This window comes from Bufo bufo, chromosome 3 (genome assembly GCF_905171765.1).
Source record: "Bufo bufo chromosome 3, aBufBuf1.1, whole genome shotgun sequence".
NCBI lineage: Eukaryota > Metazoa > Chordata > Amphibia > Anura > Bufonidae > Bufo > Bufo bufo.
The window spans coordinates 583,568,836-583,594,894 of NC_053391.1; the positions used below are offsets into that span (position 1 = coordinate 583,568,836).

At 46.0% G+C, this 26,059-nt stretch overlaps 1 protein-coding gene across 1 annotated transcript; it reads left to right on the plus strand.

Annotated features, from left to right (window-relative positions):
- The first annotated feature begins 620 nt into the window (after positions 1–620).
- Positions 621–26,059, plus strand: SP1 (Sp1 transcription factor). The gene is made up of 6 exons (XM_040425803.1): positions 621–824; positions 1,330–1,406; positions 15,033–16,407; positions 18,479–18,647; positions 20,123–20,322; positions 25,134–26,059. Exons 1-6 carry the CDS (start codon positions 818–820, stop codon positions 25,448–25,450), a joined length of 2,145 nt encoding a protein of 714 aa, XP_040281737.1. The 5' UTR covers positions 621–817; the 3' UTR covers positions 25,451–26,059.

Consider the following 26,059-nt stretch of genomic DNA (forward strand, 5'->3'; position numbering starts at 1 on the left):
TGAAGTTCAAATGGGACACTAAAAACCATCCCTTCAAAATCCTCCAGTGTGAACACACTCCTCAGGGATACACTGACTAACGGCTGAGGGAAATACCGCACATGAAGCGATGCAGGCCTCCTACTACTACCTAGCCTCATCGCCGCAGTCACGTGTGCTCGGGCCACGCCAGCCCTCGCCGCCTGGGGGCGCACTGTATAGTAACGCAGGCCTATAGGGCGTTACTGACTCTATTCCTGAGGTGCCACACACAGAATATGACGGCTGAAGAACCGAAGCCCCTTTTACAAGGCGGAACTTTGAATTTTACTAAATGGCGCCCAAAATTATGCAATATGAACCATACTCCCAAGTCACCGGTCACTACAACTCGCGTCCTCCTCCGCTTATTGGCTCCCGCGAGAGAGGGCGCTCCCTCAACTCGGCCGGTCATTGGTCGCACGGCGCGTCAGTTATTCTTTTTTTTTTTCGGAGGGGAACTCAGCAGGAGAAGAGGAAGAGAGCGACGCCCTTCTTCCCGCCCATGCCACATTCCTTCTTCCCCCCTCCCCCATTTCCCCCTCTCCGTCACTCCGTGGCGGTGGGCGGGGCCGCGCGATCTGTCATTGGCCTTCTCCTGCTGTCAGTCTTAGGCTTCGTCCCGCCCACCGCGCCAACCCATTGGGCGGGTGGAGCCGCCCCTCAGCGGGAGTGGTTAGGCAGGCTGTCGATCTCCGCCCGTAGCCACGCCTGCTCCCCGTCTCCGCCGCGCGGCAGGCAGGTTAGGTTGCCATCGTCAGCCGAGGTTTGTGTGAAGTGCCTGCGCCCCTCAGACAAGATGAGCGGTAAGAAATGGCGGACTTTACCGGAGGCGGCGGGGGTCCCTCCCTAGCCGTTAGAGCGGTCAGGGAATCAGGAGGAGGGGGGATCGGAGGGGTTAAGGCTTTGGGAATGGTGAGGCGTTCCAGAGCGGCGGGTGAGGCCGGTTACCGGAGGGGGCTGCATACACGCTGATATCCGCCCTCACCCTCGCTGTCCCTTTGCTACCTCGCCCCCTTTTCTTCTTGCCCCACAATCGGAGGTGGTGGCGAGGATCCCCTCCCTCCTGTCTCTCCACCTCTCCCGCCCTTTTCGCTGTCCCCCAGCGTGGGTGGGGTAGAGGTAGACGATTGCCCCCTCTGCTGACCCCTGTTACGTCCCCCGGGCTCGCACCTGAGCTGCCGCCTCGCGCCCGCCTGTCCCGGAAGTGGCGGGCTCCCCGTCCTGCCCGCCATGTTGTCTCGTACGCAGCTGACGATGTGCCTGGTTTATTGTACTGTTCACACTGACGGCCGCTTCTCTGCCCTGCAGATCAGGAGCCCACCGCCGAGGACATTACTTCTGGAAAGTCAGGAGGAGGAGGAGGCGGATTCGTACAGAAGGGGCAGGTATGTGCAGCCACCCCGGGCAGCCCTTCCCCCACTCCCCCTCATTCACACAGCGCCGGCCGGGAGGAGGAGGAGGGTGCGGGGAGTTGGTTAGCCTGGGCTCTGCAGCCGGGCTCCCACCCTTTGGCTGCCACCCACCCCTCTGCTCTGACTGCCCACTTGGGGCTGGCTCCAAAAACCCATCCTCCTTGCCCTGTCCCTCCTGTTCTGTGATCCTCCTGACATGCTGGTTTGTTTACATGTTGGCTGCTCTCAGAAATGAAGGGAGCCTGCTGGGAGTTGTAGTTTCACCACAGCTGGAGTGCCGGAGGTTAGCCATCCCTGGCAAAGATGTTTGACCTCAGACTTGAGAGGGTTGGCCATCTTTATTTTTTCGCTCCCCGGCCTGGTTGTTACACTTATGTCTCCTGCTGGTAACATCCATCTGGACGCTGCTGCAGCCAATAGATGGTTGCTGTGGTTACTTGCTCCTCCAGCACGTGATGCAAGGGGGGGGGGGGGGCAGGAAACCGCTGGATGTTGAAAGCAGGGGACCCAAGCGAGGCAGCTGGCTCACCAAGGGGTCAGGAGCAAGTAACTGGTTTGTCTGGGGGGGAGGGGGGTTTGCCAAAAGAAACTCCAAAGCGTGGCCAACCCTTCACACATTGTCAGTACATGTATGTGATAACGTGTAAGCGGCTGCTGTAATATATACTGCAGAATAGCTTCTCCCTGCAGTGCTGATGTATCGACTGGCGGCAGGGAGGTGAATGTATATATACTGGGCTAGGAAGACCTTAGTAAGGCTCTTTACACAGCGCTGCTATGGGGCCTTTCAGGGCTAAGTTTCTACTATTAATGTACAAGCGCTCTAAAACTATACTAGAAAAAGGTTCCCCATCTCTGTCCCTGCACCTACACATTTCTCATGGGGCCACTGTGTCTGCGTTGTGGACCTGAAACCACGGGTCTGCCAAACACGGACACCAGTCATGCGCGCTCCGCTTTGCGGACTCGTTGGCTTCACACCAATAGATTGAAATCCAGACGTTTTATTGAAGCCCTTTAAAAGGTTTCATGGGGATCACACTGGGTATCACACAGTACGGACGGGTTTACATCACATTTGTGGCGTGCATTTAATGTATAGAAAAATGTGCACATTACTGATGCCTCGGACAGTACTGGACTCTGCAGGATAGAAAAGCGTGGCCTGCTGCGCTTTTGTATCCTTTCTTCCCAATCTATACATTAAACAGATGTCCAAAACGAGATGTGAGCCCACCCTAAGATACACGTGGACATGGTGACATGAAAACTGTCCCCAGACCTACTGGTCTTTTCCCACAGCCATACTGCAGGGTACGGGAGCGGTAACCACCTCTGAGGGGAAGGCGCTGAAGAAGTAGTCATGCCATCATTATCACTAGGAGTGAGCAAAGCGGCTTCGTATGAAACATCGGAAGTCAATTCGCATAAAACTTCGTTCTACTGCTGTACGGAGCAGGAGCCCTGTACATTAGAATGTATTGCCTCTGATGAGCCGAAGTTATTGCTTTGCGAAGCTCCTGCTCCGTATAGTATTAGAACAAAGTTTTATGCGAATCGACTTCAGATGTTTCATCCGAAGTCTATTCGCTCATCCCTAATTATCACATAGGCGGGGGCCACTGCGCTCACCGGAGCACAGCATCGTACATTGCATAGTGGCACTGCCTGGTACTGCACCGCAGCCCCATTGACTAGCTCATGTGACTGATGGACAGGGAAGTCACATGTCCTAGGACAGTGGTGGCGAATCTATGGCATGGGTGCCAGAGGAGGCACTCAGAGCCCTCTCTGTGGGCACCCACCCCCTGGAAAACGTCTATGGCGTACCAATATGCCTTAGACTTTTCATGCCATTCATCAGTACAGGGCGCACTATAAACGGCACAGGCAGCGCACTGAATTAGTGATGAGCGGTAGGGGCAATATTTGAATTTGTGATTTTTCGTGAATATTTGGGCAAATATTGGTCATTAATTCGCAAATTCGAGAATTTGCTATTTTCTAGATTGTGAAAATCGGCAATGTAATATGCACATATTGCGGGCGCAATACAGGCGTGGGTCACTGTTGCTACATTTTTCAAGCTGCTAGAAGTTTCCTGAGACTGGAGAAAATGGTTGGCACGGCAGAACATCACAATAGCTTTATATGCAGATGGAGTGCTCCAATATATTTGCGATTGCGCAAATAGGCAATGAATGATGTGCAATACGCGCAACTTCACATTTTAGTCGGTCTGACTACATATTACTGATTGGTGCACTAAGTATTGTTGTGACATCACAGCACTATGTCTGTAGCATGTATGTATGGACAGCAGAATCAGGTACACTATATCACCATCTAACCTACACTGACTATCTCCCACTAACTATCTGTATATTATATATATATATATATATATATATATATATATATATATATATATATATATATACTAACTATCTATCTAATGTAATGACACAGTAAAGCTCAGAGCACAGCAATGACACTGCTCTCTCTCAGAACTCTGCTGGGGAGGTTCTTATATAGTAAGGGGTAGGCAACTTTCCTATTGGTTGCTAGGGATGTTGCTAAACTCAGACAAAGACATTGTAGCCTTCTCATTGGCCCACAGCAAGAAGCAGGAAGGGATCATGGGTTCAGATGAAAAATAATCTAGAATATTCACGAATACGAATATATAGCACTATATTCTAAATCTTTGCGAAATCTCGAAGTGGCCGATATTCGCGATTCAAATATTCGCGCCCAACACTACACTGAATGCAGGCAGGCAAGTGGGTTTTGGATTGCAGTTTTGGCACTCTGTCTGCAAAAGGTTCTCCATCACTGGCCTAGGAAGATGCCACAGCTGATGGCCAGCGGTCCCACATGTCGAGCCCCCCACGATCTGGTGTTGATGACCTATTCAAAGTCATCAATATAAATTCCCTGATGACGCCTTTAATGTAAGAGACCCATATACAGTAATTACATGGGCTGGGCCTAAAATTTTCAATAGATGATTCCACAGGAACGGATAAGGAAGGCATATGGATGCATTTCCCTGTGTTCCGTTTTTTTTTTACGGACCCATTGACTTGAATGGAGCCACAGAACGTGATTTGCGAGTAATAATAGGACATGTTCTGTCTTTGAACGGAAATGCGGAAACAGAATGCATACGGAGTACATTCCGTTTTTGTTGCGGAACCATTGAAATAAATGGTTCCGTATACGGAACGCAAAAAAGGCTCATAAACGGGGGGGGAAAAAACGGTCATGTAAAAGAGGCCCTAGGGCGCATTCACACAACTGTGGGACTGCCATGCCCATGTTTCTTACCACAGGGCTTCTGTGTGCTTCTGGGCCCGTGCTAGGGATCAACAGATTATCGGATTTACTGATATTATCGGCCGATATTCATGATTTTCTAAGTTATCCGCATCTAACCTTGCCGATAATGCGTCCAGCGCGTTATCACAGAACATGAGCGCGCTGCTGTCAGCATGCTCATGTTTCCTCGGCAGCACAGGGGAGAAGGAGTCACTCTCTCCCTGTGCCGCGCTGCCAATGAGGAGAGATGGGAGGAGGAGGGGCGGGCGCACTGCGCCACCGATGAAAGTTAACGTCTAATACAAATACAGGAGGCAGTGGCCAGCCTATATGACAGGAAGCTGCGATCAGCGGCAGTTAATCTCTCAGGTGCCACACCTGAGGGGTTAACTGCTGCCGCTGATCGCAGCTGTCAGAGGCAGGGTGTCGGCTGTGTGATTCTGCTGCCGACACACCCGCCTCCTGTGTTGAATGTTAATTAGCATTGGTGGCGCAGTGTGCCCCCCCCCCCTATTAAAATTATTGGTGGCAGTGGTCACAGGGGCTCCGATCGGTTACCATGGCAGCCAGGACGCTACTGAAGCCCTGGCTGCCATGGTAATCTCCCTGCTGCTGTGTGTACTAGCTACAGGGCAGCAGGGAGAGTGTGAGGTCCTATTTACCCTAATAGAGCTCTATATCAGGGTGAATAGGACAAGGGATGAAAAGACCCCAGTTTATTAAATAAAAAGTACAAAAAATAAAGTTTATAAAAAAACTAAATATGAAGTATAAATAACCCCCTTTCCCAATTTTACCTATGTTTATTTATTGTTTATATATTTTTTCAAAAATGAAAATGCACAGTATATCGGTATAAGCCATCGGCCTGAAAGTTCATAGGTTATTGGTATCGGCTCTAAAAAAAAATCAATATTGGTCGATCCCTAGTGCCACAAAAGATAGGTCATGTCCTAGCTTCAGCTGCATCTTGCGGATGGTGGACACATTGACGTCAGTGTGCCCGCCCCCCAATGCGGAGTGCACACGTCCGGAACACGGGCACAGCCGCCCCTTGGTCATGTGTATGCGGCCTAACCATAGCTTCTGTTTCGTTTTTGTGATGTATGGGCAAAGCATCATGGGAAATGTTGCCTTGCCCAGACATCATGTACCTTTAAAAACAACCTTCTGCCACTGCACGGCCATGCGAGAAGCTTCTACCCTCACCTTCTGTCTCTTCGCCCCCCCTTCCCTTGTAGATTGTAAGCCCCAGAGGACAGCAGTGTTCCCTCTCTGTACAAGTCTGTCACTAATTTAGCTTGTGATTTTTGGACTTGTCCTATGTGCATAAATCAGTTTCATATGTACAGTGCCATGGAATGAATGGCTCTTTTAAAATAATAGTTACCAGACCTGCTGCCCACGATTTTAGTATTCCACTGGAGTTTCCTGAAAGCGAGCAGCTTATTAGCACCACTGATAATTCCTCCATTCTAAGGGCTCATGCACAAACGATTTTTTTTTCTGTGTCCGTTATTTTTTTTTTAATTTTAAATATATATATATATATATATATATATATATATTTTTTTTTTTTTTGCTGAACCATACACTTCACTGAGTCTGCCGAAAAAATGGAAATTGCTCCTTATGCATTGTTTCTGTATGTCTGCAAGTCCGTTCCGCAAAAAAAGATAGAACATGTCCTATTCTTGTCCATTTTGCAGACTAGGATAGGCAGTTAATACTTCGATACCCGGTGCAACCCTAGTCTGAGATGGGGAAAACCTCTTTAAGGGCTTGTTCACACAACCGTGTCGTTTTTTGCGGTCCGCAAAACACGGATGGCGCCCGTGTGCCTTCCGCAATTTACGGAACGGGAGGCCAATTATAGAAATGCCTATTCTTGTCCGCAAAACGGACAAGAATAGGACAGGACTCATAATTTTTGCAGGGCCACGGAACAGAGCAATGGATGCGGACAGCAGACATCTTTTGCGGACCCATTGAAATGAATGGTTCCGTATACGGACTGTATGCAGAACGCAGAAGACTGCCTGTATACAGAACACAAAATACATTCGTGTGAACAAGCCCTAACCACTTTACATCCGGGCCATTTCCCGCTTCCTGACCAGGCTTAATTTAGCAAATCTGACGTGTCACGCTATGTAGTAATAACTTTGGAACGCTTTTACTTATCCAAGCCATTCAGAGATTTTCTCGTGACACATTGTACTTAATGATGGTCATAAATTTGGTTTAATATATTTCACCTTTAGTTATAAAATAATCCAAAACTTACCAAACATTTAGAAAAATTTGCAATTTTCAAGATTTCAATTTCTCTGATTTTAAAACAGAAAGTGATACCTCATAAAATATTTATTACTTAACAATCATTCCCTATATGTCTACTTTGTTTGCATCATTTTGTGAATGTCATTTTATTTTGTTAAGATGTTAGAAGGCTTAGAATTTTAGAAGCAATTCTTAAAATTTTTAAGAATTTCCAAACACCACTTTTTAAGGACCTGTTCAGGTCTGAAGTCACTTTGTGGGGCTTACATAGTGGAAACCCCCCATAAATGACCCCATTGTAGAAACTACACCCCTCAAGTTACTCAAAACTGATTTTACAAACATTGTTAACCCTTTAGGTGTTCCACAAGAATTAAAGGAAAATGGAGATGACATTTCTAAATTTCACTTTTTTGGCAGATATTCCATTTTAATCCATTTCTTTAACACATTGAGGGTTAAAAGCCAAACAAAACTCTATTTATTACCCTAATTCTGCAGTTTACAGAAACATCCCATATGTGGTCGTAAACTGATGTAAGGGCACACGGCAGGGAGCAGAAGAAAAGGAACGCCGTATTGTTTTTGGAAGGCAGATTTACCTGAACTGGTTTTTAGATGCCATGTCCCATTTGAAGCCCCCCTGATTCACCCTTACAATAGAAAATCCCAAAAAGTGACCCCATTTTGGAAACTAGGGGATAAGGTGCCAGTTTTATTGGTACTATTTTGAGGTACATATCATTTTTAACTGCTCTATATTACATTTTTTGTGAGGCAAGGTAACCAAAAAATGGCTGTTTTGGCACAGTTTTTATTTTTTATAACATTCATCTGACAGGGTAGATCATGTGCTATTTATAGGCCAAGTAGTTACGGACGCAATGATATCAAATATGTCTTCCTTGTTTCAGTTTTACATAATAAAGCATTTTTGAAAAAAAAAAAAAAAGTTTTTGTCTCCATTTTCTGAACGCCATATTTTTTTTTACATTTTTCTGCCGATTGTCTGGTGCAGTGTCTTGTTTTTTTGCAGGTTGACGTTTTTATTGGTACCATTTTTGGGTACATATGTTTTTTTTTTTTTTGATCATTCATTATTTCACTTTATGGGGCAAGGTGACAAAAAATTGGTGGTTTTAGCACAGTTTTTATTTATTTTTACAGCGTTCACCCGAGGGGTTAGGTCATGTGACATTTTTATAGAGCAGATCGTTAGTGACGTGGCAATACCTAATATGTATAATTTTTCTTTAAGTTTTACACAATAACAGCATTTTTTTTAAACCCCAAAAATTTTTTTTAGTGTCTCCATAGTTTAAGAGTCATAGCTTTTTTTTATTTTTTGGACCGATTTTGTCTTAGGGCTGTTTCACACGAGCGAGTCCATTGCGGGAATCACGCTCCGGTGCGAGTGTGATCCTCCGCTGTGGATTGCAGGAGCGCACGGCATTATCATGATTTATAATGCTATGTGTCTCTGCATGGCCTTTTTTCCACAGAATCAGTGACATAAAGCTGTCAGTATGATTCTGTAGAAATAAGGTCAAGCAGAGGCACATAGCATTATAAATCATGATAATGCTGTGCGCTCCGGCAAGTCCAGAGCAGAGGATCACACTCGCACATGGAGCGTGATTCCCGCAATGGACTCGCTCGTGTGAAACAGCCTTTAGGGTCTAATTTTTTGTGGGATGAGGTGACAGTTTGGTGCTATTCTGGGGGGCATACGCCTTTTTAATCGCTTCGTTTTGCACTTTATAATATGATAGGTGACAATTTTTTATTTTTTTGGCACGGTTTTTATTTTTTACGGTGTTCACCTGAGGGGTTAGGTCACGTGATATTTTATAGAGCTGGTTTTTACGGATGCGGTGATACCTAATGTCTACTTTTATTTATTTTTTTCACTTTAAGGCCTCATGCACACGACCGTTGTGTGCATCCGTGGCCGTTTTCAGTTTTTTTGCGCGGACCCATTGACTTTTATTGGGTCCGTGGAAAAATCGGCAAATGCACCGTTTTGCAGCCGAGACCGTGATCCGTGTATCCTGTCCGTCAAAAAAATATGACCTGTCCTATTTTTTTGACGGACAACGGTTCACGGACCCATTCAAGTCAATGGGTCCGTGAAAGAACACGGATGCACACAAGATTGGCATCCGTGATCCGTGGCCGTAGGTTACTTTAATACAGACTGATCCGAAGATCCGTCTACATAAAAGCTTTTTCAGAGCTGAGTTTTCACTTCGTGAAAACTCAGATCCGACAGTATATTCTAACACAGAGGCGTTCCCATGGTGATGGGGACGCTTCAGGTTAGAATATACTAAAAGAACTGTGTACATGACTGCTGCCTGGCAGGTGCTACCGGCCAGCAGGGGGCAGGCCCCCCCCCCCCCTGTAGTTAACTCGGTGGCCAGTGGGGCCCCCCTCCCTCCCCTGTAGTTAACTCATTGGTGGCCAGTGGGGCCCCCCTCCCTCCCCTGTAGTTAACTCGTTGGTGGCCAGTGGGCCCCCCCTCCCTCCCCCCCTGTAGTTAACTCGTTGGTGGCCAGTGGGCCCTCTCGCCTCCCTCCCCCTCCTAATTAAAATCTCCCCCCCTATCATTGATGGCAGCGGAGAGTACCTATCGGAGTCCCAGTTTAATCGCTGGGGCTCCGATCGGTAACCATGGCAACAAGGACGCTACTGCAGTCCCGGTTGCCATGGTTATTTAGCAATTTGTAGAAGCATTATACTTACCTGCGAGCTGCGATGTCTGCGTCCGGCCGGGAGCTCCTCCTACTGGTAAGTGACAGCTCTGTGCGGCGCATTGCTTAATGACCTGTCACTTACCAGTAGGAGGAGCTCCCGGCCGGACGCAGACATCGCAGCTCGCAGGTAAGTATAATGCTTCTACAAATTGCTAAGTAACCATGGCAACCGGGACTGCAGTAGCGTCCTGGTTGCCATGGTTACCGATCGGAGCCCCAGCGATTAAACTGGGACTCCGATCGGTACTCTCCGCTGCCACCAATGATAGGGGGGGAGATTTTAATTAGGAGGGAGGGGAGAGGGCCCACTGGCCACCAACGAGTTAACTACAGGGGAGGGAGAAGGGGGGGCAGGCCGCACTGGCCACCAATGAGTTAACTACAGGGGAGGGAGGGGGGGGGGGCCGGCCGCACTGGCCACCAACGAGTTAACTACAGGGGAGGGAGGGGGGGGGCCGGCCGCCCTGGCCACCAACGAGTTAACTACAGGGGAGGGGGGGGGGGGCGGCCGCACTGGCCACCAACGAGTTAACTACAGGGGGGGGGGGGGGGGGGGCGGCCGCACTGGCCACCAACGAGTTAACTACAGGGGAGGGAGGGGGGGGCGGCCGCACTGGCCACCAACGAGTTAACTACAGGGGAGGGAGGGGGGGGGCGGCCGCACTGGCCTCCAACGAGTTAACTACAGGGGAGGGAGGGGGGGGGGGCGGCCGCACTGGCCACCAACGAGTTAACTACAGGGGAGGGAGGGGGGGCCCACTGGCCACCAACGAGTTAACTACAGGGGGGGGGGGGGGGGGGGCCGCACTGGCCACCAACGAGTTAACTACAGGGGAGGGGGGGGGGGGGCGGCCGCACTGGCCACCAACGAGTTAACTACAGGGGAGGGAGGGGGGGGCCGGCCGCACTGGCCACCAATGTGTTAACTACAGGGGGGGGGGGGGCTGCTGCTGCCTGGCAGCAGGGGGCAGTCATGTACACAGTTCTTTTAGTATATTCTAACCTGAAGCGTCCCCATCACCATGGGAACGCCTCTGTTAGAATATACTGTCGGATTTGAGTTTCACGATCTAACTCATATCCGACAGTATATTCTAACATAGAGGCGTTCCCATGGTGATGGGGACGCTTCAGGTTAGAATATACCATCGGATTGGAGAAAACTCTGATCCTATGGTTTATTAACTCCTGACTTTACATTGAAAGTCAATGGGGGACGGATCCGTTTGAAATTGCACCATATTGTGTCAACGTCAAACGGATCCGTCCCCATTGACTTTGCATTGTAATTCAGGACGGATCCGTTTGGCTCCGCACGGCCAGGCGGACACCAAAACTACTTTTTTTTTCCATGTCCGTGGATCCTCCAAAAATCAAGGAAGACTCACGGATCACGGAAAAACGGAACCCGTTTTTGCGGACCGCAAAAAAATACGGTCGTGTGCATGAGGCCTAACACTAATATTTTAGAATCAAAAAAAATGTTTTAATGTCTCCATGTTCTGAGAGCTATAGCTTTTTTTTTTTTTGAGCGACTCTTATGTAGGAGCTCATTTTTTGCGGGATGAGGTGACTGTTTTATTGGTACCACTTTGTGGGACATACGCCTTTTTGATGGTGTTGCACTTTTTGTGATATAAGGGGACAAAAATTGCTTTTTTTTATTTTTTTTTATTTTTGATGTGGATCATGTGATATATCTATAGAGCCAGCCGTTACAGACGCGGCGATACCAAATATGTCTATTTTATTTTGATGTGAAACCTTTTTACCTTTTAAACACTTATTTTAAATTTGACACTTTGCGTCCCCCATAAGGTCATACAAGACCTCTGGGGGACATTTACCTTCACTCCCCCTCCCCCCCACTATTGATTTCTCCTGTAACTGGAGCTGTCATAAGTAGCCCGAATTACAGGGGAAATACACCCCCCAGAGAGGCTGTATAGCACTATACAACGCTGTACAGCCTCAGTGCAGGGCTGATCGAGGTCTGTGGAAGACCCGACAGCTCCTGCACTGCCCCGGCGGTCACATGACCACCGGGACAGGAAGCGCATAGCGATGCGCTTCCTGATCTGTATACACAGCACTCCGTGAGCGCCGTGTATACAGCGATCTAGAAGGCAGGGACACCTGGGAACTGTCCCTGCCTTCCCTCTGGGTTGCCCTGTTGTCACTGACAGCGGGCCCCCCGCTCGGCAGCTACACGATTAGCGTGCAGTTGTGATCTCTGAATGGATGTTCCAGAACGTGCATTCAGAGATAAACATCCACCCATAGGAAGTTTATATATTATGGGTGGATGTGAAGTGGTTAATGCTCGAATATGCCATAAATGTCCTATAGGTGCAGGACTCGCTCTGCAGTTTACAGAACATACATAACGGAATGGAGCAGTCTCCACGCGTGCGTGGCATTCTTTTCTTTACTTTAGGGGTCCCATTCTGGAGATAGGTGTGTGTCCCACCTCTGGGAGCCGCTCCAGTCTGACATTTCTGGCATATCTTAGGCTACTTCACACTTGCTTTCGGGGTTCCGCTTGTGAGCTCCGTTTGAAGGGTCTCACAAGCGGCCCCGAACGCATCCGTCCAGCCCCAATGCATTCTGAGTGCATGCGGATCCGTTCAGAATGCCTGTCTGGCTCCGCTTGGCCTCCGTTCCGCTCAGCAGGCAGACACCCGAACACAGCTTGCAGCGTTCGGGTGTCTGCCTGGCCGTGCGGAGCCAAACGGATCCGTCCAGACTTACAATGTAAGTCAATGGGGACGGATCCGTTTGAAGTTGACACAATATGGTGCAATTTTCAAACGGATCCGTCCCCCATTGACTTTCAATGCAAAGTCTGGACGGATCCGTCTGACTAACTTTCACACTTATTTTTTATGAAATGTAATGCAGACGGATCCGTTCTGAACGGATACCATCGTTTGCATTATAGGAGCGGATCCTTCTGTGCAGACACCAGACAGATCCGCTCCGAACGCAAGTGTGAAAGTAGCCTTAGTGATATGCCATAATTGAGATGGGGCAACACCTTTTAATACTTAATAGATACTATTAAGCAATGTGGATGTCTTTGGAAGGCCCCTTTCACACGGGCGAGTATTCCGCGCGGATGCGATGCGGGAGGTGAACGCATTGCACCCGCACTGAATACTGACCCATTCATTTCTATGGGGCTGTGCACACGAGCGGTGATTTTCGCGCATCACTTGTGCGTTGCGTGAAAATCGCAGCATGCTCCTCTTTGTGCGTTTTTTCACGCAACGCAGGCCCCATAGAAGTGAATGGGGTTGCGTGAAAATCGCAAGCATCCGCATGCAAGTGCGGATGCGGTGCGATTTTTCACGCACGGTTGCTAGGAGACGATCGAGATGGAGACCCGATCATTATTATTTTCCCTTCTAACATGGTTATAAGGGAAAATAATAGTATTCTGAATACAGAATGCATAGTAAAACAGCACTGGAGGGGTTAAAAAAAAAAATAATAATTTAACTCGCCTTAATCCACTTGATCGCGGAGCCCGGCATCTCCTTGTGTCTCCTTTGTTGAAGGACCTATGGTGAGCATTAAATACAGTTACAGGACCTTTGATGACGTCACTCCGGTCATCACATGGTACGTCACATGATCTTTTACCATGGTGAATCACCATGGTAAAAGATCATGTGACGTACCATGTGATGACCGGAGTGACGTCATCAAAGGCCCTTTACCCAGGTCCTAAAGAAAAGAATACAGAAGCAGATGCCGGCTGCGCTATCAAGTGGACTAAGGTGAGTTCTTTTTTATTTAACTCCTCCAGCGCTGTTTTACTATGCATTCTGTATTCAGAATGCTATTATTTTCTCTTATAACCATGTTATAAGGGAAAATAATACAATCTACAGAACACCGATTCCAAGCCCGAACTTCTGTGAAGAAGTTCGGGTTTGGGTACCAAACATGCGCGATTTTTCTCACGCGCGTGCAAAACGCATTACAATGTTTTGCACTCGCGCGGAAAAATCGCGGGTGTTCCCGCAACGCACCCGCACATTTTCCCGCAACGACCGTGTGAAAGAGGCCGAAGAGTTGTTCTGCATTGTAGTTGGTGAATTCTTAATGCCAAATGATGGCTCTGCATTCCATTTATAGAAGCTCGGATGAGACTAATTGTTTGATTTGTCGTTTTAAAGGGATTGTGCAGTATATAGTGGTGCTGTACTTTGGGTATGACATGGGGACAAATCAAAACTTTTGATCAGTGGGGGTCCGAGCGCTGAGACTCGATTCAGTCTCCTGCAGCGAGAAGAGTGTGTGCTATAGGAGTGCTTCTCTCTCCTCATTCTAGTGGTTGGCAGGGATTTCTGCACTCGCATTCCCCTCAAAACTTGTGACACGTCGCTATGGCTTATCAATTTTTTTTCCGAAGTACAATGCCACTTTTTAAATTCCAACTGTGTGCAGAACTGTGTTAAAAATTCCCATTTCCCTTTAAAACTCCCCCTTTCCACTGCCGGGCCTGAGCAGACTGGAACCTGTTCTTGGTCACAAGACTGCTGCATCCAGTCACTGGCCTCAGCTGGAATGGGATTTTTTTTAATTTCTTTTGGGATTTACATTACACAGGACCGTGGGACCACGCATAGGCTGGTGCTTTTTTCGTATAGTGTGCAAGCATGACTAGCGCTGTTGGAATGCAGGGTGGTCGTAACCATGGAAATGAGCAGTGTATAATGTGATGGAAAAAATGAATAAAACCAGCAAAAGAAGCAATATGGATTAGCTTCCTCTACATGATAAATGCCATTTGCTGAAGTGACACAACCCCTTTTAAGATCTTGTGCAAATGGACAACCGCACAGAGCAACCATGAATACCAAGGTTTTCAGCAGCCAGCTGAAATCGCTTGCATATGCTGATGGTCTTGTCTGAATGCAGGCTTGTCAATGTTGTGCTTGCGATTCCAGCTTGTGCACTAATTCTTTATGTTGCACCCAGTCTTTTGAAGCTGAAGTAACTGAAACCTGCTGCCATTTCCTTGATCTAAAATTTAGGCTTCTCGTGTCAGGAATAATAATCTTAATGCTGGTTTGCTGAAATGTCAGTACAGTATACAGTAAGTACTTACCCACCTAAGCCCATCTGCTAGACTCGTGCAATGTTAATGCTGGCTTCTGTGTGACCCCTATGACCATGTAGTCATAATGATGTTTTACTTTGCTGCTTTCTTTTGTTTCACTTTCGATAGGACTCCCAGCCTTCTCCCTTGGCTTTGTTGGCAGCCACGTGTAGTAGAATTGAGCCTCCTGAAAATGGTGCGGGTCAGCAACAAGGTGCAACAGAACTGGATTTGAGCACAGCCCAATTAACACAGACAGCCAATGGCTGGCAGATCATATCTACAACTCCATCCAAGGACCAAGCTGGAGATGGCTCTTCAAAGAACCGTCCAATAGCTCCTGGACAATATGTGGTAGCAGCTGCCCCAAATATGCAGAATCAGCAGGTACTGGCCAGTCTTCAGGGTATGATGCCTAATATTCAGTACCAAGTTATCCCCCAGTTCCAGACAATGGATGGGCAACAGCTGCAGTTCACCACCGCCCCTCAGGTCAGTGTCCAGCAAGACGCCTCTGGACAGCTGCAGATCATCCCAGCCAGCAATCAGCAAATAATAACTACCAACCGCACCGGTTCAGGAAACATACTGGCTGCAATGCCCAACCTTCTTCAGCAAGCGGTCCCCATTCAGGGGATGGGTCTAGCCAACAATGTCCTTTCAGGGCAGACCCAGTACTTGACCAATGTTCCAGTTTCTCTTAATGGCAATATCACCCTTCTCCCTGTGAATGCAGCTTCTCTGACACCCACGTCTCAGTCAGTCACACTGAGCAGTGGCACTCAGGATAACTCCCAGCCTGTTACTTCATGTGTTAGCTCTTCACAGCTGGTCACCTCACAAGCCAATGCTTATTTTACAAATGCCAATAGTTTCTCCACCAGCACCACTGCCAGCGGTATGAATCTCTTGAACTGTAGCAGTGGAAGCAGCACCCCCGTCCAGAGGTCCAGCGGTCAGCTCACCTTGGTCACTGACTCTATCCAGCAGACCAGTGCCAACATGCAACAGGGCCAACAAAAAGATGGTGACCAGTCTCAGCAGCAGCAGCAGCAACAACAGCAGCAAATTCTCATTCAACCACAGATTGTTCAGGGTGGACAGACTATCCAGACTTTACAAGCTGCACAGCTCTCTGGTCAATCCTTCAGTGCACAAGCCATCTCACAAGACGCCCTACAGAACCTTCAGTTCCAAACTCTGCCCAACACTGGCCCAATCATAATCCGTACTCCTACAGTGGGTCCCAACGGGCAGGTTACTTGGCAAACTATCCAACTTCAAAACCTACAGGTTCAAAATCCTCAAACTCAGACAATCACTCTTGCTCCCATGCAAGGTGTATCCCTGGGGCAGTCTGGCAATGCTGGAACAGTGACCCTCAATGCTGCTCAACTTTCATCAATGTCTGGCCTACAGACCATTAACCTAGGTGCCTTAGGAGCCTCTGGAATACAAGTACACCAGCTTCAGGGGGTTCCTCTGACCATAACTAATGCATCTGGTGAGTCTGTTACACATGGAGCTTGACTTGTAATACTTGACTACTGTTAATAGGAACATTATGCGTGTGATCATTATCAGAAGTAACAGGTAGCCAATGTAGCTGGAAACGTGTTGCCCCCCCCCCCCCCCCCCCAATGCAAATAGGCTACTATGGTACACAGTAATGATATTTAGTCCTATAGCACCAGAATATTCTGCAGTCCTTTTGCAATTGGAGAAGGAACAAACAAGTAAAGTGAAATGATCAAAACCTCTGAGTCCTAGGTTTTAGCTATTGGGTGTATGCGGCTGGCAAAAATCTCCGCTGGCCAACCCGAGTACATCCATTGTATAAGTGTTTTCATTTTTATAGCGTGTGTACAAGTTAATACCATTTTGCTGTCCAGGGAAAAAGAAAAGAAAAAAAGTCTTATATACAAATAAAATTTTTTTAAAAATCCGTAAATGCCCTGCGCTCAGCAATGTGAGAGTCTGATCTTGCAAGTCGTTCAAGGTTTCTCACCACCCCAGTAGTCAGCCTGTCCCCAGTAGTGCATCCTATCTAGTGATCCTCGCTGCTGTGATGCACTGGTGAATGCATGTGGTTTATGTCTTTGTTGTCAGATCCTTACGTTTTGTTGCTGCAGCACCAGTTTTTCTAGTTCTGTCTACTGAAGTGACATTGCATAATGCAGATACCGGACTTTTACAGCACTAAAGTAACGGTGTTAAAGTGGTATTCCCATTTGGACGTTTATGGTATATCCATAGGATCGACCCATGTCTGGGACCTGCTCCTGAAGAACAGGGCCCTGTCTGTGTAAGGCCTCTTTCACACGACTATGGCTTTTTCAGTGTTTTGCAGTCCGTTTTTCACAGATCCGTTCTGTGTTTTTTGTTTCCGTTGCGTTTCTGCTCCGTTTTTCCGTATGGCATATACAGTAATCACATAGAAAAAATTGGACTGGGCATAAAATTTTTCAATAGATGGTTCCGCGAAATCGGAACAGATACGGAAGACTTACGGATGCATTTCCGTATGTGCTCCGTTTTTTCCCCCGGATACATTGACTTGAATGGAGCCACGGAACGTGTTTTGCGGGCAAAATTGGACATTTTTTAATTTTTTTGCAGAACCGTTGAAATGACTGGTTCCCTATATGGAACGCAAAAAACGGCCCGTAAACGGGAGAAAAAAAAAACGGTCGTATGAAAGAGGCCTAATACAGTACATGCCAGAATTCTAAGGGTTAAGGCCCATTCACACAACAGTAAGGGGTCTGTGCCGCGGACCGTGTGAATCCCGTATTGCTGTGCAGATGCATTGAGTTGAATGGGTCTGCAAAAGATGGGACATCCTGTCTTTTAAGGTGCGGTGGCACGGACCTGAAAGCCGACAAAGCGCTTCTGATCCGTGCCTCTGCTCCGCAAAAGATAGGGCATGTCCTATCTTTTGCTGCATTTTACAATCGGACCCATTCAAGTCAGTGGATCCGAATCCACACCACAGAGTTCACACGACTGGTGCCTGTTTATTGCAGGACCCGCCATCTGCAGTCTGCAATACGGACACTGAGCCCTTACAGTTTGAATGGACACAGCATTATGTCAGTAGAATTCTGTAGACGTAATGTTATGCAGAGACACACAGCATTATAAGTTATTATAATGCCTGTGACCCTGATAAAACTATTACAGCTTCATTTTGTGTGGATCGGTGTGTTTAAAAGGATTCTGTAAATATGAAGAGAGGGCTTCAATGGGAGAATAGCTTTGTAGATGTGGCTCAATCAGGGAAAATATTCTCCACAAGTGGGCGCTGTGTATTGCTTGTTTTCAAGGATTTTTTTTTATCCCTGAATCAAAAGTTGCTTGTGATCAGAACATATCTAAGTTCGGTTTACTTGCTGTATGTTTGTGTGTCCCTCCCCCTTATATTGAACTATGTGAAGACAGGTTGTATTGTCGTCATATTGCTAGTTTTTTATTTTATTATCCCTGACTATAATTCTGTCTCCTCACCTGACAAGCCATGCTTGTAATCCGCTTATTGGCCCGTGTCTGATTTTTATTATTTACTCCATAAACAGGAGATGGAAGTGGCCACCTAAGCATTCATACTGCTGGTGCTGATGGGCTACACGAGGATCATTCTGCCATGGAAGAGGGTGAAACAAGCCCAGATCCTCAACCCCAACCTGGACGGAGAATGCGCAGAGAGGCCTGTACTTGTCCTTACTGTAAAGACAGTGAGGGAAGGTATGAATAAGAAACATAGCAGGACAGTGTTGTGTGACAGGATACCTTTAAAATGATTGGATCATTCAAAGTAAGGCTACTTTCACATCTGCGTTCCGTTTGGTTGCGTCCCCATCACAGACAGAAAAACGCTGCAAGCAACGTTTTTCTGTCCGCGATGTGGTGCAGAGCAAGACCGATTCGTCCTGACACACAATGTAAGTCAATGGGGATGGATCCATTTTCTCTCACACAATAGAAAACTGATCCCTCCCCCATTGACTTTCAATGGTGTTCAAGACTGATCCGTCATGGCTATAGAAGACAATACAACCGGATCCGTTCATGATGCATGTGGTTGTATTATTGTAACGGAAGCATTTTTGCAGATCCATGACGGATCTAATGTGAAGGTAGCCTAAGGACTCATTCAAGCGGCCGTAGTGTTTTGTGGTCCGCAAATTGCGGGTCCGCGAAGCACGGGTACAGGCCCATGTGCGTTCTGCATTTTGTGGACCACAGATGGCTGGCACTATGATAAAAATGCCTATTGTCTGCAGTTGTGGACAAGAATAGGACATGCTCAATCTTTTTTGCGGGGCCACGGAATGAAACAGTCCGTGGATGCGAACTCATTCATAAGTTAAGCTAATCTGAATGAGCCTTAATACATAGATGAGCAGTTTGCACCCAAAGCAAGTTCTTTGCTGTTGCTCTCTTAAAGGAAAAAAAAAAAAAAAAACTATTTAAAGGGTTTTAGTGTAGTTTTATCTAATTTTAATGCTGCCTGTGATGACAGATGACGGCTGCCCCTGGTGGCACTGCTCACAGCACAAGCTGAAAAGTAATTTCTACCAAACAGGAAAGGTCAGACTTTTGTGAGGGTGCCACATAAACATTAACATAAAAACTTATAAAAGTAAGTCATTGACCACAGATCCCTTGTCATGGGCTTATATCACCATAACTTGGCAGCAGAGGTGAATGAGCTGCTGTCAGTGTAAGATATTGGTAGATTGAGTCTATTCCTCCAGTGCTCATGAGTTACTAAAGGATTTCTTGCATCCTCTACCATGCGTCTTGTATTTAGAAAATGCCCTGGTTTGTTATATTACAGAATGCTTAAGTTTTAAAGGGAACCTGTCACCAGGATTTTGTGTATAGAGCTGAGGACATGGGTTGCTAGATGGCTGCTAGCACATCTGCAATACCCAGTCCCCATAGCTCTGGGTGCTTTTATTGTGTAAAAAAACAGATTCGATACATATGCAAATTAACCTGAGATGAGTCCTGTTCCTGACTCATCTCAGGTTAATTAGCATATGTATCAAATCGGGTTTTTTTACACAATAAAAGCACACAGAGCTATGGGGACTGGGTATTGCGGATGTGCTAGCGGCCATCTAGCAACCCATGTCCTCAGCTCTATACACAAAATCCCGGTGACAGGTTCCCTTTTAATTTCACCATCTTCAAACATATCTTCTCTTTTTCAGGAGTTCAAGTGACCCAGGGAAGAAAAAGCAACATATCTGTCATATCCCAGGCTGTGGCAAAGTCTATGGAAAGACATCCCACCTGAGGGCTCATTTACGTTGGCATACAGGGGAAAGACCTTTTGTCTGCACCTGGGTATTCTGCGGAAAACGATTTACCCGGAGTGATGAACTACAGAGGCACAAGCGTACCCACACTGGTGAGTTATCTGTACCAGTTGTGCCAGCCATGCTCATACTGACCAGTGTGAGGGCAGCTGCACAAATCTTTATATATTTTTTTTTTTCTCCTGACATGTTAATCTGGTGATTACAAAATAATTTGTAAAAAAGTTATCGCCTACTTTTCGGTATTTTTTATGTAGCCAAAGTTGCAGATAGTACAGGTATTCATATTGTTTTGAGCAGACATTTCTGTTAAAACTGACAGCATGTATTACTGCGACATTTCATGGTATAACATATTGTGGAACACTGTATAAATGGAACCACTTTTTATTATAATTAGGGATCGACCGATTATCGGTTTGGCCGATATTATCGGCCGATATTCAGGATTTTGAACGTTATCGGCATCTATTTTGCCGATATACCGATAACGTATTGGGAACACAGAACGCGCTGCTCTCAGCGCTCTCCGTGTTCCCTCAGCAGCACAGGGGAGAAGGAAGCAGTGTCTCCCTCCCCCTGTGATGCCGCTGCCGCCAATGAGAGAAGATAAGAGGGGAGGGGCTGTGGCCACCGCTCCACCAATGAAGATAAGCCTTTCATTAATTCATATACAGGAGGCGGGAGCTGGCTGCAGAATCACATAGCCGGCTCCCGACCTCTATGAACTGTAGCTGCGATCCGCGGTAGTTAACCCCTCAGGTGCAGCGGATCGCAGCTACCGCTCATAGAGGTCGGGAGCCGGCTATGTGATTCTGCAGCCAGCTCCCGCTTCCTGTATATGAATGATTGAGAGACTTATCTTCATTGGTGGCGCAGTGCGCCCCCCCCAAGCCCCCCAGTATTAATCATTGGTGGCGCAGTGCGCCCCCCATCCCAATAGTAAAAACATTGGTGGCGCAGTGCGCCCCCCAGTATTAATCATTGGTGGCGCAGTGCACCCCCATCCCAATCTCAATAGTAAAAACATTGGTGGCGCAGTGCGCCCCCCCATATTAATCATTGGTGGCAGTGGCCACAGGATCCCCTCTCCCCTGCTCCTCCGATCGGAGCCCCAGCTGTGTAATCCTGGTGCTCCGATCGTTTACCATGGCAGCCAGGACGCTATTGAAGCCCTGGCTGCCATGTTCAGCTCCCTGCTGCTGTGTGCTCAAAGCACAGAGCAGCAGGGACAGTGTGAGGTCCTATTCACCCTGATAGAGATCTATCAGGGTGAATGGGACAAGGGTTCTAGTCCCTAAGGGGGCTAAAAGTTAGTAAAAAAAACAAAACACAAAAATATTAAGTATAAATGAAAAAGATTTTAAAAAAAAATACACATTAACAATAAACATATTAATTTTCAGCAGATTTGTGTAGGAAATTTTTTTTTTTTCTCAAAAATGAAAATTTTCAGAATATCGGTATAAGTTATCGGCTATCGGCCTGAAAGTTCACAAATTATCGGTATCGGCCCTAAAAAATCTATATCGGTCGATCCCTAATAATTATGAAGCTTAAAGGGTGGTCCACGCCTTTGTTATTGCTTGCCTATCCTCAGAATAGGCAATCAATATGTGATCTGCAGGGTTCTGACACCCAGCTGTTTCAGAGTAGTGTCAGCGCCGGAACCACACAACTTCGTCCCTTGTGCAGTGGATGGAGCTTGTAACTGTAGCACTGCAGTAGTGGACGGGGCTGTGTGGTTCCAGCACCGGAGCTACTCTGAAACAGCTAGCTGGTCAGTGAGTGTGGCACCCCTGCTGATCAGATATTGATGGCCTATCCTGAGGAGAGGCCATCAATAATAAAGGCAACCTGTTTGTGTACTACTCACTGTAGTACACGAACAGGCAATGCATTACAATACAGATATATTGTAATGCATTGCAGAGGGGATCAGACACCCAAAAGTAAAGTCCCAGAGTGGGTCGAAATAAAGTTGGAAAAAAAGAGTAAAAAAAAAACAACCCACATATTGGGTATCGCCACGTCCGTAACGACCGGCTCTATATCACATGATACACCCCATCTGATAAACACTGTAAATAAAATAAGACAGTGCCAAAAAATGCCTTTTTTTTTTTTTTTTGGTCACTTTAATCACAAAATTGCAACACCAAGCGATCAAAAAGGTGTATGCCCCCAAGCTGGTGCCAATAAGTCACCTCATCCCACAAAAAATAAAAATATTTGACTCTCAGACAATGGAGACACTAAAAAGCATTTTTGAAGCAAAAAAAAAAACTATTATTGTGTTAGGCTACTTTCACACTGCCGTTTCAGGGTCCGCCTGTGAGATCCGTTTCAAGGCTCTCACAAGCGGCCCCAAACGGATTAGTTTAGCCCCAATGCATTCTGAATAGATGCGGATCCATTCAGAATGCATCAGTTTGGCTCCGTTCCGCCTCCATGCCGCTCTGGAGACGGACACCAAAACGCTGCTTGCAGCGTTTTGGTGTCCGCCTGGCGGTGCGGAGCCACACGGTTCCGTCCTGACTTAAAATTTAAGTCAATGGGGACGGATCCGTCTACATTGACACAATATTGGTGCAATTGTAAACTGATCCGTCCTCCATTGACTTTCAATGTAAAGTCAGGACGGATCCGTTTGACTTAGACTTAAACTTTTTTTGACTAAATATATGCAGACGGATCCGTACTGAACGGATACCATCGTTTGCATTTATAGGTGTGTATCCGTCTGTGCAGATACCAGACGGATCCGCACCTAGCGCAGGTGTGAAAGTAGCCTTAGTGAAATAAATAAAAAAAATCACATGACCTAACTCCTCAGGTGAACGCCGTAAAAAAGTGCCAAAAAAGCAATTTTTTTTGTCACCATCATTTAAAGTGCAACACCAAGCAATCAAAAAGGCGTATGCCCCCCAAAATAGAACCAATCAAACCATCACCTCATCCCGCAAAAAATGAGCCCCCAAGAAAATCGGTTAAAAAAAAAATGGCTGACTATGGAGACACTAAAACAATTTTTTTGTTTAAAAAATGCTATTATTGTGTAAAACTTAAATAAGAAAATATACATATTAGGCATTTCCACGTTCGGAACGACCTGCTCTATAAAAATGTCACATGACTTAACCCCTCAGGTGAACACTGTAGAAATAAATAAATAAATAAAAACTGGGCCAAAACAACTTTTTTTTGGTCACCTTGCCTCATAAAGTGTAATAATGAATGATCAAAAAATCATATGTACCCAAAAATGATACCAATAAAAAACATCAACTCTTCCTGCAAAAAATGACCCCATGCACAATACGATTGGCAGAAAAATAAAATGGCGTTCAGAAAATGAAGACCAAAAACTTTTTTTTTTTTTTCAAAAATGCTTTATTATGTAAAACAAAGAAAATAAACATATTTGATATCATTGCATCCGTAACAACCTGCTCTATAAAAATAGCGCATGATCTACCCTGTCAGATGAATGTTGTAAAAAAATAAAAATAACTGCCAAAACTTTTTTTTTTTTTTTTTTTTTTGGTTACCTTGCCTCACAAAAAAACATACTATAGAGCGATTAAAAATCATATGTACCCCAAAATAGTACCAATAAAACTGTCACCTTATCCTCTAGTTTCCAAAATGGGGTCACTTTTGGGAGTTTCTACTTGAAGGGGGGCTTCAAATGGGACATTGTCTAAAAAACAGTCCAGCAAAATCTGCCTTCCAAAAACCATGCGGCGCTCCCTTTCTATTGCGCCCTGCCGTGTGCCCTTACATCAGTTTAAGACCATGTGGGGTGTTTCTGTAAACCGCAGAATCGGGGTAATATTGAGTTTTGTTTGGCTGTTAACCCTCTGTGTTAAAGAAAGGAATTAAAATGGAAAATACTTTAATTCTTGTGGAACACCTAAAGGGTGAGCAAAGTTTGTAAAGTCCGTTTTGAGTAACTTGAGGGGTGTAGTTTCTACAATAGGGTCATTTATGGGGGGTTTCCACTATGTAAGCCCCACAAAGTGACTTCAGACCTGAACTGGTCCTTTTAAAAAGTGGGATTTGGAAATTTTCTTAAAGATTTTAAGAATTGCTTCTAATATTCTAAGCCATCTAACGTCCCCCAAAAATAAAATGACATTTACAAAATGATGCAAACGTAAAGTAGACACATGTGGAATGTTAAAGAGGACCTTTCACTTGTAAAAACTAAGTGAACTAAGTATACAGACATGGAGAGCGGCGCCCGGGGATCTCGCTGCACTTACTATTATCCCCGGGCGCCGCTCCGTTCTCCCGTTATGCCCTCCGGTTCCTTTGCGCCTTAAGTTATAGTAGGCGGTGTCTGCCCTTGTCCTGTGGGCGTCTCCTTCTCCTAGGCTGCAGCGCTGGCCAATCGCAGCGCACAGCTCACAGCCTGGGAGAAAAAAACCTCTCTGAACACCCATACAGGACAAATGTATGGCTGTCTGCAGCAGCCACTAGGGAAACTTACTAAAGATTGAATTACAGAGCCCACATGAGGGATTCTTGTGTTTTAAAAAAAATTCCATTACACTTTAAGAAGGAACTTGCTCCTCTGTTCAGGGCCCTGTGCATAAATGATTTTGAGAGATATATTACAAAGGATCTTGAGGTATCAGCAAATTACTCCATTACATTGCAGCCCATTTAATTAGGAAGTGTTCAATTCCCTAAAAACGAATACAGATTAACTGCAGAGTTTCACATTTGTTGCTGTATACAGCAGGGCACTCTGAGACCTCCTTATCATTTTAACACAGTGATTGTTATATATTATATATATCTAATTTTTTTTTTATACTGGATTTTGGAGCCAATAGTATTAAAATATTTATTTTAAGTGTAATATTAATATCATACACTTCTATGTGCTTTGTAGGTGAGAAGAAATTTGTGTGTCCGGAGTGTCCAAAGCGCTTCATGAGAAGTGATCATTTGTCAAAGCACATAAAGACACATCAAAACAAGAAGAGCCAGGCCGGACCAATAGCCCTGACTACAGTTCCAATGGAAACAGGGACAGGCTCTGATGGAAGTGCTGCCTCCACTCCCACCCCTCAGGCCCTCATCACCACCAATATGGTAGCCATGGAGGCAATATCGCCCGAAGGCATTGCCCGTCTCGCCAGCAGCGGCATAAACGTCATGCAAGTGGCAGATCTTCAGTCAATCAATATCAGCGGCAATGGCTTCTGAGGGGCCTTGTTTGGGCAGGACTGTAAATAATTGGTAAAAATGTGTTTAGTTATTGGAGTCTGGGCTGTAAAAGAATGATGGGTCCAAAAGTGTCGAACGTTTGTTGTGACTTGGAAGTTTGTGCCAACTTCTCCTCCCAGCTTTGATGCGGGGAGACTCTCCCTCTGTAGCAATTTTCAGTCCCCGTCCCCCCCTTCCATTCTCATTCGTTAACAATATATTACAGATCTCTACAGGGCTTCCTGTTTGGACGGAAGGTAACCATGTATGTGTTGAAATGGGAAACGAACCTCCAGTTATTAAACCTTGACCTGGTTGAGGCAGAGTGGATTTGAGCTTTAACCCGCTTGATATAAAGGTTAATGATAGCCGCCTTCTGAAGGAGAGCCAGCAGCTAGCCACTGTAAAGCCTCTGACTCTGTTAGGGTGAAGGTGTTTGCCAGGACTTATCTATTCTTCCTTTTTTATTATAAATATATATATATATAATAAATATTTCTATTTTCTTATATTTTCAGAAACAGAGGAGAACCTAAGGTACACCAGTAAACGTTGAACCTTTATAATTATTGTCAAAGCAATACATTTTTAACAAGACACACACACATA